At 43.9% G+C, this 12,500-nt stretch overlaps 1 protein-coding gene across 1 annotated transcript in view; it reads left to right on the forward strand.

Moving 5' to 3' along the window:
* vps13c (vacuolar protein sorting 13 homolog C) overlaps window positions 1-2,791 on the forward strand; it is a gene marked incomplete at its 5' end in the record, with an annotated part of 128,043 nt that extends 125,252 nt beyond the window's left edge. Inside the window, 2 exon segments of the mRNA XM_080531967.1 lie at window positions 610-690; window positions 1,876-2,791. Of these exon segments, the coding sequence (XP_080388093.1) occupies window positions 610-690; window positions 1,876-1,977 (183 nt within the window). The 3' untranslated portion in view covers window positions 1,978-2,791.
* Between the last annotated feature and the right edge of the window lie 9,709 nt (window positions 2,792-12,500).

A 12,500-nucleotide genomic window follows, 5' to 3' on the forward strand; every position in this document is an offset into this window, starting at 1 on the left:
GAATTATATTTGTGACACGTTCTAGTGATTTGGTTTCCGCATTTTTTCCCTTTAACTAATAACCTGAGGGCCTGGTTAGGCTAAGATGTTTGTGTAACTAAATGATGTTGAGTTTTGTTGTACAGTGGTGATGGTGATGGTGATGAGGATGATGATGATGATGATGGAGAGACAGGGTTCGACATTATCGCCGTTTTACTTGCCCGGAGCAAGTAACAACAGACGGCGCAGGCGCCAGACCAGACTAGATGATCGTGAGTGAAGATATTATCAAAGTGTCACCCGTACGCTTTGATAATATCTTCACTCACAATCATCTAGTCTGGTCTGCCGCCTGCGCCGTCTGTTGTTCTTCCTGCACACAGGTAAACAGATCCAGGATCCAGCAGCGTCGTCGTGCTCGCGCAAACAAACCCAGCGAAAGTTTTACTTGTTCTGGACAATTAAAACAGTGTTAATTTCGAACCCTGAGTTGTTAAGTGTTGTACAGTGGTGATGATGATGATGGTGACGAAGATGATGATGATGAGGATGATGATGATGATGATGATGATGATGATGAAGATGATGATGAAGATGATGATGAAGAGTAACTTGGTCCCCCTGCAGGAGCAGAACAAACTGAAGATCCCAAAGCGAGACGGACAGGACATGAGAGTCCTCCACCTGCAGCACCCCGCCACGGCACAGGTGAGTGTGTGTGTGTGTGTGTGTGTGTGTGTGTGGCAGGGTTTCCGTTAGAAAAAATTGCCGCCGGACATCGTGTCCGGGAAGATTTCGATTTACCGGACAAACGTGATATATTCCGGTCATCTGATTAAAATATAATATTTTTTTTTTTTTCAAAATCATATTTTTTTTTTTCCAAATCTAATATAGCTGTTTGTCGCGGTGATTACTGTTGTGTAGCGGCCTATATATGCCATTTAATGTCTATTTCTCATCCGATACGATTAGATGCGAGCTATATAATATATAATAATATAACATGATTCGCATGCGCGCTATGCCATTATGTCCAGCGCTGAACGGGCGCCTCACTGGGAACTGAACAGACAGCATCGATCAATGAACGGACTCCACATTACGTTAACTGAAGTTTGTTAAATTGTTTGGGATTAATGAGAGTTTTCTATTTTCTCTTTCCAGTTTTACCCTTTTTTTTATCAATAAAACAACGTCATTTGGTCTCGCTGGTTGGGAAGGCATTTCGTTTAGCTGCCTGTCAAATCATACTTAATCGGACTCGGGAGTATGACAATGAGGAGAACATAACTGTTTTTGTATGTCGTCCTGAAGACCGGCTGTTAGATCATATCGCTGAAGTTTGTCTCCATAGTGTAAATGTTGTCCATTTCGTTTGTTATCCGCTCCGCTTCGGGACACCATTTTCAGCTGAGCACCAAACACACACACAACACTGCCCGAGAGAGAAGGACCCGCCCCCTTTAGTTAGCCTATAGGCTATAGGCTAACTAAAGGGGGCGGGTCCTTCTCTCTCGGGCAGGCTAACTAAAGGGGGCGGGTCCTTCTCTCTCGGGCAGGCTAACTAAAGGGGGCGGGTCCTTCTCTCTCGGGCAGTGTTGTGCGTGTATGAGTGTGTGTGTGTTTGGTGCTCAGCTGAAAATGGTGGCCCGAAGCCAAATTGTGCTTAGAGGGAATTATTTTCACCGGACATTATGTCCGACGAGTTTTCAATTTGTCGGACTTCAACACATTTTACCGGACAAAGACCGGTAATTACCGGTTAACGGAAACCCTGGTGTGTGGGTGTGTGTGTAGTCCACCTGCAGCACCCCGCCACGGCCCAGGTGTGTGTGTGTGTGTGTGTGTGTGTGTGTGTGTACCTACCTGACTGTGTTGTCTCCTCCTCAGAGGCTGCGGGAGGCTATCGACACGGCCCAGGTTGCTCGGCGACAGCACCAGATGGTGAGGCAGAAGTCTCAGCGCTTCCTCAAACAGGCCAGCAAACCGTGATGTCATCATGATGTCATCACCACCACACCCCAGACCCCCCCACACCCCAGACCCCCCCACTGCCCAGACCCTGGCCAGCACTGCTCCACATTTGTTTGCACTGAAGAGAAGCCATGCGCCACTGTTTACAGTCCTGCTGTACCAATGAATCACTCATATTATACCAAAATGACAACTCGTGAGCTCAGAATGATAAGGTTCTATCTCCGTTTAGAATGATAAAGTTCTATCTCCGTTTAGAATGAGAAGGTTCTATCTCCTTTTAGGGCAGTTCAGAGATATTGAGCGTCAAAGTTTTTACATTCCATTATGTTCTGTGAGATGGAACCTTTGTATTTTATTAATTACTAACTAAACATTTTAAACATTAAAAAAATAACGCCACACAGGCATTAATAAACGCCTAATGGATCAGATTATGTAAAAAACGGAACTTTGACAAAAATAGAGATAGAACCTTATAATTCTAACGTCACAAACTGCCTTAAGAGAAATTAATAATTTAGATGTCAGGTAATTTAGATTTGATCTGTCTGATCGTCTGTCGACATGTTTTGTTTTTAGTTTTTTGTGTTTTATTTACGGTACACAATTCCCTCCTTATTCTTTAAATGATTGTAATTGGATGATACAGGTGCAATAGGAAGATATGTATTGAAATTAAGCTTTAGTAGTAAGAGTAGGAGTGTTATTAATGTCTCTGAATGTTGCTTTTCTATAGCATTTACATACATATAGTCGTTTTTTTTTTTCTTTGTTTGTAAGGTTGGCTTTTTTGTAATTATAGCGGGTGAATGAATCATAGTTTTAGGTGATCTGAATGCTGGAGGAATGCGTATGGGGTACAGGGGTAGGAGGGTAGGAATATTATTTGGAGATGGGGACCGATAGGACAGTATTTGTTTGTTTTCGACACTATTCCTGTCAGAAGAACTATGCACTGATACTGAACTGATCCTGCATTATTATAAACGACATTCTAAATATAAGATCCCAACTGTTCAGTCTGGTTCCTATGCGTGATGATGATGATGATGACGCACTGTGTGAGTGGGGATACATGCCAGTAAGACTGGAGATGACCAGTGATGATGATGATCATAATAATAATAATAATAATAATAATAATCTCAAAATAATGCTTGCTTTCCATGTGCAGCACAAGGCATGGAGTTGTGTTGTAATGGATCTTAGTAACCGGTTGAGACCAAAGACGTATCGTATTTAAATTTCAAAGAACAAATAATTGTGTGCACTGAAGACCGCGGTGCTGGACCACTGGACCACCCCAGGCCATGGTGCTAGACCACTGGACCACCCCAGGCCATGGTGCTGGACCACTGGACCACCCCAGGCCATGGTGCTAGACCACTGGACCACCCCAGGCCATGGTGCTGGACCACTGGACCACCCCAGGCCATGGTGCTAGACCACTGGACCACCCCAGGCCATGGTGCTAGACCACTGGACCACCCCAGGGCATGGTGCTAGACCACTGGACCACCCCAGGCCACACGGATGTCAGGACAGAACTATCACGCGTCATCGATAAGACGACAACCGGTTGGAGTTATTCTACACTTGTTCAGCTCTCAGTCAGTTCACCAGATTCAACATGGGGCAACAACGTTTAACATAACAACTCCAGGGTCGCGTTCGGATGCCCTTCTGAACTGAAGGAAGTTGACCTGGAAGTTCCTGGCTACTGGTTATTAGTACACAGGGGTGAATGAATACATCCATACAGATGTCCACCTGACACACTGGAGGGAACGAGGATAGTCGGATTCGTCTCGGCGCTGCTTTTTCCTTGTGACTTTTGCTCCGAACTTTTGACATTTTTCTCCGAACTTTTGACACTTTCTCCGAACTTTCGACATTTTCTCCGAACTCCAAACAAGGTCAAGGAAAAGTCGCAAGGTCACCGCGATACAGCATCTAGTCTCCCTCCCCCCCTCAGGGAACATTGGTAGATCCTGTACAGTGTGTAACCTTACGTCCTCTCTGACAAGTGTGTTCTGAGGGAGGGAGGGAGGGAGGGAGGGAGCGAGCGAGCTATCCCACATTCCTCTTCTCACTGTACTACTGCCGCTCTCATCTCTGCTTATGCAATATTTACTAACAGAGGGGGGGGTTGGAGTGATGGATGATGGCTCAATAGTTCAGGAGGTCAGAGCTACTAGAGGAGAAGCCTAGAGGGGTACAGACCTACATACATAGAGCTGTTGTCCAGGAGAGGAGATACCTGCGGAGGAGGAGAGACCTACAGAGGTAGAGCTTTAGCTTCAGGAAAGGAGATAGGTATTCAAACACAATCAACTATTTTTTAATTCAACGTATTTTCATTGACGCTATTCACATGAAATGTAGACCAGACATTGGTATTAACTCTATAAAACTACACAGCTAAAGAAATGATAACATTCTAATCTAATACACACCTTAACTGCTCCTCCTGAGACATCTACTGCCCCTCAGCATTGCGTCTCCTGAAGACACCCGCTTTTCCCCTCTACTGTGTCCCTAAGAACATCTATTGCCTCCCTTGTACTGTTTCCCTGTTCTCCAGTGTCACAAACAAAAAAAAAAACTAGGTTTAGAAGAAGGTGATAGAAGGTTTTTCCTTCTATCAATGGCCCCTGGCCTGAGCTGGATTACTCTTCCTGCTACGACTGGTGGATTGATGATTCACTTGCTTAGTCAAATGTATTGATTGTAAGTCGCTTTGGAATAAGGCGTCTGCTAAATGCCAAAAATGTAAAAATGTAAATTTTTAAAAAGTGTGCAAAGAATGACACAGGAAAAAAGTATTGTACTCATGCGCTAAACAAGCATGTGCCACTAGTGAGTCCTCCTCAGTGGTGTAGTCTAGGTGATACGCAGGACTAGGCCGTATACCCACTAGGAAAGGCCAAGGATTTCCATATACCCACCTAAACATGTGTGAGGATACGTAACAGCGTTTTGTGACAGAACTTTCACACTTTCATTCATAAAATTCACCCCGTCTGTGTTACGAAGCACTTGACTTTTGGACCATTGCGACTGACTATAGCGTCATATACCATCAACGGGGGGAGATGCGATATGAAATATGTCAAAATGCAGCACTATCATGCACAGATCAGCCTTATAACATGTATATATACATATACTGTATATATATATATATATATATATATATATATATATATATATAACGTTAGACAGGGAGCGCAGATTTATTTTTATGGCGTTCCGAAATGAACGATATGAGGCTGGGAGGGAAAAATCACAATATGATACCCACTAGAAAACACTAGACGACACCACTGGGCCTCCTACCTCTGCTAATGAGGATCAGCTGTGTTGGGGGCGCTGGGTGGCGTAGCACACCAAGTCGTCAGCCATGTAATCGCAGGGTCCCTGATTAGATTCTGGCCGCCGACATATCCTGCATGTCATCCCTGCTCTCTCTCACCCACCCACCCCTACTGTCAGTCTTTACTGTCTCTATCCCGTTAAAGTAGACATTTAAAAAAATCCCATAAGAGAGTAAGTAATGTTTATGTATATAGCACATTTTACAACGACAAAACAGCCGCCCCAAAGTGCTTAACAGAAAAACACTAGTAAAAGAGAAACAACAGATAAAAAATACACTAAAAACAAGGTGCAATACAAAATACAAGTGCAGAAATAAAAGTACAAAAAGTGCAGTGTCGGGAGGCAGGCTTAAGTACAATTCTTCGACTTTGGTTCCTGACATTGCAGCACAGACAATAAGGCAGGAGGCGAGATAAGTCCAGATAAAATAAAGTGACAATAGTACTTAAGACTTAAGTGAGATGTGACACGTTGTGGGAGACAAATAAGACAGGATACAATTAGCAGCACAAATAGTCAAATAAAATAAAATAGTTAAAGTAGAACGTCATGAGTATTGCACTTGTGGCAGTGAGTGTGAGAGGTAGTATTGACAGGGTTCCCACGGGTCCTTGAAATCCTCGAAAGTTTGTGAATTTGAGAGAAAAAAAATCAAGGCCTTAAAAGTTTTTGAAAATAGACATGGGTCATTGAAAGTGCTTGAATTCTCCTCTCTCTCTCAAAAATTGTTTTATTTACAAATGTTTTACTTAGCTCGTCAACTAGTAAATAAGTCTCTGTATTGCTTAACTTTACACATATTTCACAATATATAGTTTTGCTGTGCTGTGGTAGAGAAGGCAAGAGACCATCTAGTGTTCACACATTCAAGCCTCTCTTTTTAATTGTTGTCTGTGAGCGGATAGTTCCTATTATATACATTCTCATCTAGATCTGTCTCAAACTATGCCGTGTTGGGTCCTTGAATTTAAGGGAATTGAGTCTTGAAAGTCCTTGAAAGGTGCTTGAATGTGATGTTTCAGAAGGTGTGGGAGCCCTGTAGAGTAAAGTGACTGTGTGCTTCAGGTTAACGGCCAAGCTCCACCATGGCCATCGAGCGTTGCGTCTAATGTACGTTGCGTCCGAAATTGGGATCAAATGCATTGTAATCAATGAAAGGTGCTCCACCTGCTGCGTTGCGTCACGTCAGCGTTGCGTCCGATGGTTGCGTCACGTCAGCGTTGCGTCCGATGGCTGCTGGTTTTTGACGGTGGATGGACGCAGACGTCACAATGAGACGCCCCACGTGGGGCGTCAATCACCGCACCTGTGGTGAACTCTTGTTGCAGTAATGGACGACGAACGGCTCATCCTTGACAATAAGTGTATTAAAACCGCTAGCAGATGTGGATAAATTAAGCTATACGTACCCATAATTGATGAAAGAGATGTAAGAGAATGTAGGTGCTCTCCTGATCCAGAAATTCCCGCTATGAACGTCTTTGTTAATAACCGAGCGCTCTGAGCTCTCCTCGCGCTCGGTGGAGCATATGACAGTATGACATTTCCTACTTGACTGGGGTCACACTTTATTCCCTTATAGATGATCCACAGCTGCTCAAACTATCAACTGCAACTCTGTTGATATGTAACTAGATTTATGGTTAAGGATAGGGTTAGATTTAAGGTTAGGGCAAGGTTTAGGATTAGTGGTTAGTTAGTTGAAATGTTGTTGACAGTTAGTTGAACATCTACTGAACTAGCAACTATCTATTTGGGAATATGTAGATAAAATATTACCCTGATTGGAAAATGTTCTGTATGATCAAGTCAAGGGTGAAATTACTCCCGTATACAAAAAATGCCAGTGGAGCTAGAGTAGAACGTTGACGTTGACGCGACGCAGCAGGTGGAGCTTGGACAACGGGAAGTTGACGCAACGTCGATGGCGAGTTGACGCGACGCAGCAGGTGGAGCTTGGCCGTAAGTAGTCCGTACCTGGGCTGTGCTCGGGGATAACAGCCAGTGTATACAGCAGTAGGCAGGTCAAACCCGTTTAGATGATTTCTGGGAAATAACGAAATATTTAAATATTTAAACTGTAAAAGCATGATATATGTTGGTATTTAACAATAGTATTTGCATCAAAAACAAATATAAATCTCAAGCTCACTCTAAAACGGCGGTTTATATGTTTAAAGTAGTGATTTTGTTTTCTCGCTACGCTTCCTGATTTTTGCCCGTTTAGTTCGTCGGGTCAGTTGCCCGATTTCAATACAACGGTTTTTGTTATTCAACTGTTCAGTCATTTCGACAATATAGATCAATATATAGAGATAGAGATATAAATATTAACAAATATCACTGCCCATATCATGTTTGATTATATCATGTTTTGAAATATCAACTAAAAATACGATCCTCTGAGAGAGAGAGAGGGTTTTGCTAGGTGAACATTTGAGGCGCACGTCTGCTATTTACACAAATAAATGCCCCAAATGTGAAATGTTAGTGGTTTTCAGTTTGTCGTAGACAAGACATTGATGAAGACACTAATATAAAATTCAAGTTGTGGAATATTAATTCCGGAGCTGGCCATTGAGGTAAAACGAAAAAAAATGTCACCTCTTAATTCTTCCGCAATAAAATTTCCACAACTGGGATGACGATCAGACAAGACAGGGGTTGGCTCTTCTTTGAGTGAAAAGTTGAGTGAAAACCAATTGAAAGTCTGTTCAGGGACTTTTGAGTTGAATAAGACAAATATGTGACAAATATTTCTCTGGACACGTTGCTTCTAATAACACTTCTAAATGGACTGACTTATATAGCGCCTTATTCCAAAGCGCTTTACAACGGCCTCTCATTCACCCATTCACACACCCATTCACACACCAATGGCAGCAAGCTACCATGCAAGGCGCCGGCCCGCTCACTGGGAGCAATTTGGGGTTCAGTGTCTTGCCCAAGGACACTTCGACATGTGGCCAGCCGGGGCTCGAACCGCCAATCTGCCAACCTTGCGATCATTAGACGGCAGCTCTACCTCCTGCGCCACAGCCGCCCCACTTCTCCAAAGTGCCAGAAGCTATCGAAGGTGAAGGTGAGCATTTGCCCACTCAAGTCGGTTACGACGACGAACTACAGGCAGGTCAAGACCGCGGTGAGGAGGATGAGCAGGCAGATGAGCTTCCCTGAGGCGGTTCCTGACAGTTTGTGCAGAAATGATTTGGTTATGCAAACCAACTGCTGCATCAGCTGTCAGGGTGGCTGGTCTCAGACGATCTTGCAGGTGAAGATGCCGGATGCAGGGTTTGACAGTAACGCCGTTTTACTTGTCCGGAGCAAGACTAGATGATCGTGAGTGAAGATATTATCAAAGCGTACGGGTGATCGACAGGCGCGTATGCTTTGATAATATCTTCACTCACGATTTTACAAACCCGCGCAAACAAATCCGGTGAAAGTTTTACTTGCTCCGGACAAGTAAAACGGCGTTACTGTCGAACCCTGCTGATGTGGAGGTCCTGGGCAGGCGTGGTTACACGTGGTCTGTGGTTATGAGGCCGGTTGGATTTACTGCCAAATTCTCTGAAATTACTTTGGAGGCGGCTTATGGTAGAGAAATGAACATTCAATTCACGGGCAACAGCTCTGGTGGACATTCCTGCAATCAACATGCCAATTGTACGCTCCCTCAAAACTTACGACATCTGTGGCATTGTGCTGTGTGATAAAACTGCACGTTTTAGAGTGGCCTTTTATTGTGACCAGCCTAAGGCACATCTGTGCAATAATCAGCATATGGATACGCCACACCTGTCAGGTGGATGGATTATCTCGGCAAAGGAGAAGTGCCCACTAACACAGATTTAAACTAATTTGTGAAAACTATTTGAGAGAAATAGGCCGTTTGTGTGCATAGAAAAAGTCTTAGATCTTTGATCATTTCAACTCAAGAAAAAACTGGAGCAAAACCAAAAGTGTTGCGTTTAAATGTTTACGTTCAGTGTAGTTGCTGAAGTGCTGGAAAGGACAATGTGAAAGGAAGAATATCCGAGCCAGCACAGCACAGTATGGTTCAGGTTGGACCAGTAGTGTGTTAAAGCCCCTACGGTTAAATAGAGTCCTCTGGCACTACTTCAAACATACTGTGGAGCCAGGTTCTTCTTCTGCTACTTCTGCTCCACAGTCAGTCACTCTGAGGAAAGAACCCAGGTAAGACCTGGTCAGGCCTGTTCCTGTTTGACTGGTTCTTAAGATTGATGAAGATGTTCATCATGTCGTCACGGACAGCTAACTGCTACACATACCTTTGATATGACCCACCTTCACTTATCTCACTTGACTCAGGTGTGATAACACCTGATAACCACACCTAACCCTAACCCTAACCCTGGGACTATCATAACCCTAACCCTGGGGCTATCCTAACCCTAACCCTGGGCCTATCTGGATCTGCAGGTTGAACTCTCGGTGAGACAGGCCAGGGTATTAAGGGTTCACGATTCATCTACCTGCCTGCCTGTCTGCCTGTCTGCCTTTCTGTCTGCCTGTCTGTCTGTCTGTCTGTCTGTCTGTCTGCCTGCCTCCTTCCCTGTCTGTCTGCCTGTCTGTCTGCCTGTCTGTCTGCCTGCCTGTCTGCCTACTCTGCCTGACTGCCTGCCTGCCTGCCTGTCTGCCTGTCTGTCTGCCTGTCTGTCTGTCTGCCTGCCTGCCTGCCTGCCTGTCTGCCTGCCTGTCTGCCTGCCTCCCTGCCTGCCTGTCCGCCTACCTCCCTACCTGCCTACCCACCCGCCCGCCTGCATAGGCAAGACTAGAACAGATATTGACAGGAGTTACTGTATCCATACTAATACCGTACCGATTTAGCTACTGATTTAGCTATCCTTCAGAGAGTTTAGAAATAGATGAACTGCCATAATTAAGAAGGCTAAATCAAGTAACTATTTAAACACTATCTCTGATTCTGGTGGTGACCCAACTAGATTTTGCAGAAGGCAGTTAAATCATTGAAATGTAATAGTTCCTCACCCTCTCGACTTCAACAAGTTTTATCCAATTCTAACATCATTATGGATGAAATAAGTGATGCCTTTAACCAACATTTTATCTCTGCAGGCTCGTTATATGAAAGAAACCATGATTTCAATATCCCCTATCTCTGGCTCATATTTTTATCATGGCAAATTCTTCTGGTAAAATTCTTAAAGTGTGGAAGGCGTCCAATGTACTCCCTCGTCATTCGGTTGTTAAGTCGTGACGTGTTTCCGGGTCCAAAGTTGGCTGAGGCGCTCTCTTTGAAATGCCTCAGTAATAATAATAATTCATTATATTTATATAGCGCTTTTCCGAGGCTCACAATATGTGGAAAACGGGAAAGTGCTGTGTCCCTTGTTGTATGAATAGATCCCAGTCTAAAAAACGATTGAACTGTCATTCTACCGCTGTAGTACACTGGTACTCTGGTGCTTTAGTACACTGGTACTCTGGTGCTTTAGTACACTGGTACTCTGGTGCTTTAGTACACTGGTACTCTGGTGCTTTAGTACACTGGTACTCTGGTGCTTTAGTACACTGGTACTCTGGTGCTTTACTACACTGGTACTCTGGTGCTTTAGTACACTGGTACTCAGGTGCTTTAGTACACTGGTACTCTGGTGCTTTAGTACACTGGTACTCTGGTGCTTTAGTACACTGGTACTCTGGTGCTTTAGTACACTGGTACTCTGGTGCTTTAGTACACTGGTACTCTGGTGCTTTAGTACACTGGTACTCTGGTGCTTTAGTACACTGGTACTCTGGTGCTTTAGTACACTGGTACTATGGTGCTTTAGTACACTGGTACTCTGGTGCTTTACTACACTGGTACTCTGGTGCTTTAGTACACTGGTACTCTGGTGCTTTAGTACACTGGTACTCTGGTGCTTTAGTACACTGGTACTCTGGTGCTTTAGTACACTGGTACTCTGGTGCTTTAGTACACTGGTACTCTGGTGCAGGGAATTTCTGGTTTGGACCCGGAAATTGCTAAACGTCACGTTTGACGTCAGACTTAACAACCGAATAAGGAGGGTGATCCCAGCTATTTGAATAATTACCGCCCTATCTCAAGGCTTTCTTACTTAGCATGCCCTCCTATTACAGGTGGTCATCTGCCATTAGTTTGGATCAGTAAACTGTAATTAGTTTCAAAATTACAGGCAGGAAAGTACTCAATGTATTTTAGTAGATGAAGTTCAGTCTAGTTTTCTCAATGTTAATAAAGGTGTTCTGCAAGGTTCAATTCTGGGTCGACTGCTGTTTACCATTTGTCATTGAACAATTGTTGTTTACACTGATGATTGTCAGCTTAATGAGTGCCCCCTCAGTTTAGCAGGCTATCCTTCACCTTCAGCAAGGTTTTGATTCTATTACGAAATCGCTTATTATGCAGGTACTGAATGAGGACAAAACTAAATGTATATTTATCTCTGGTGGGGTAGTGGTGGTCTAGTGGATAGTGAGTTGGACTTGTGATCGGAAGGTTGTGAGTTCAAATCCCGCCTGAAACCACACCACTACTAGTGTGCCCTTGAGTAAGCCCTCAGTTACTCCAGGGGGAATGTCCCTGTAATTCGGAATTGTAAGTCGCTTTGGATTAAAAGCGTCTGCTAAATGGCAAAATGTAATGTAAATGTATCTCTAGATCCCATAATATTGATTACAATGATCTGCATATTTGTTCCCTGAAAGAAGCCCAAATTGAACAAGTCCCACATGATAAGTACTTGGGTATTTGGACAGATGATAAAACTGTCTTTGTCTAGAAGAAATAAGTTAATATGAAAAATTGTCCAGGTAATGCTCCTACGGCCAACCTCAGTTCTTAAACCACTGGACGTGGTTCGTCATTCTGGGTCGTTTCTAGGGACAGTTTTCACTCCCGCCATTGTCTTGTGTATCAGTCTCAGTGAGTCTGTGGGTTGTCTTGTGTATCAGTCTCAGTGAGTCTGTGGGTTGTCTTGTGTACCAGTCTGTGGGTTGTCTTGTGTATCAGTCTGTGGGTTGTCTTGTGTACCAGTCTGTGGGTTGTCTTGTGTACCAGTCTGTGGGTTGTCTTGTGTACCAGTCTGTGGGTTGTCTTGTGTACCAGTCTGTGGGTTGTCTTGTGTATCAGTCTGTGGGTTGTCTTGTGT

Source organism: Nansenia antarctica (genome assembly GCF_963989245.1).
Source record: "Nansenia antarctica genome assembly, chromosome: 5".
NCBI lineage: Eukaryota > Metazoa > Chordata > Actinopteri > Argentiniformes > Microstomatidae > Nansenia > Nansenia antarctica.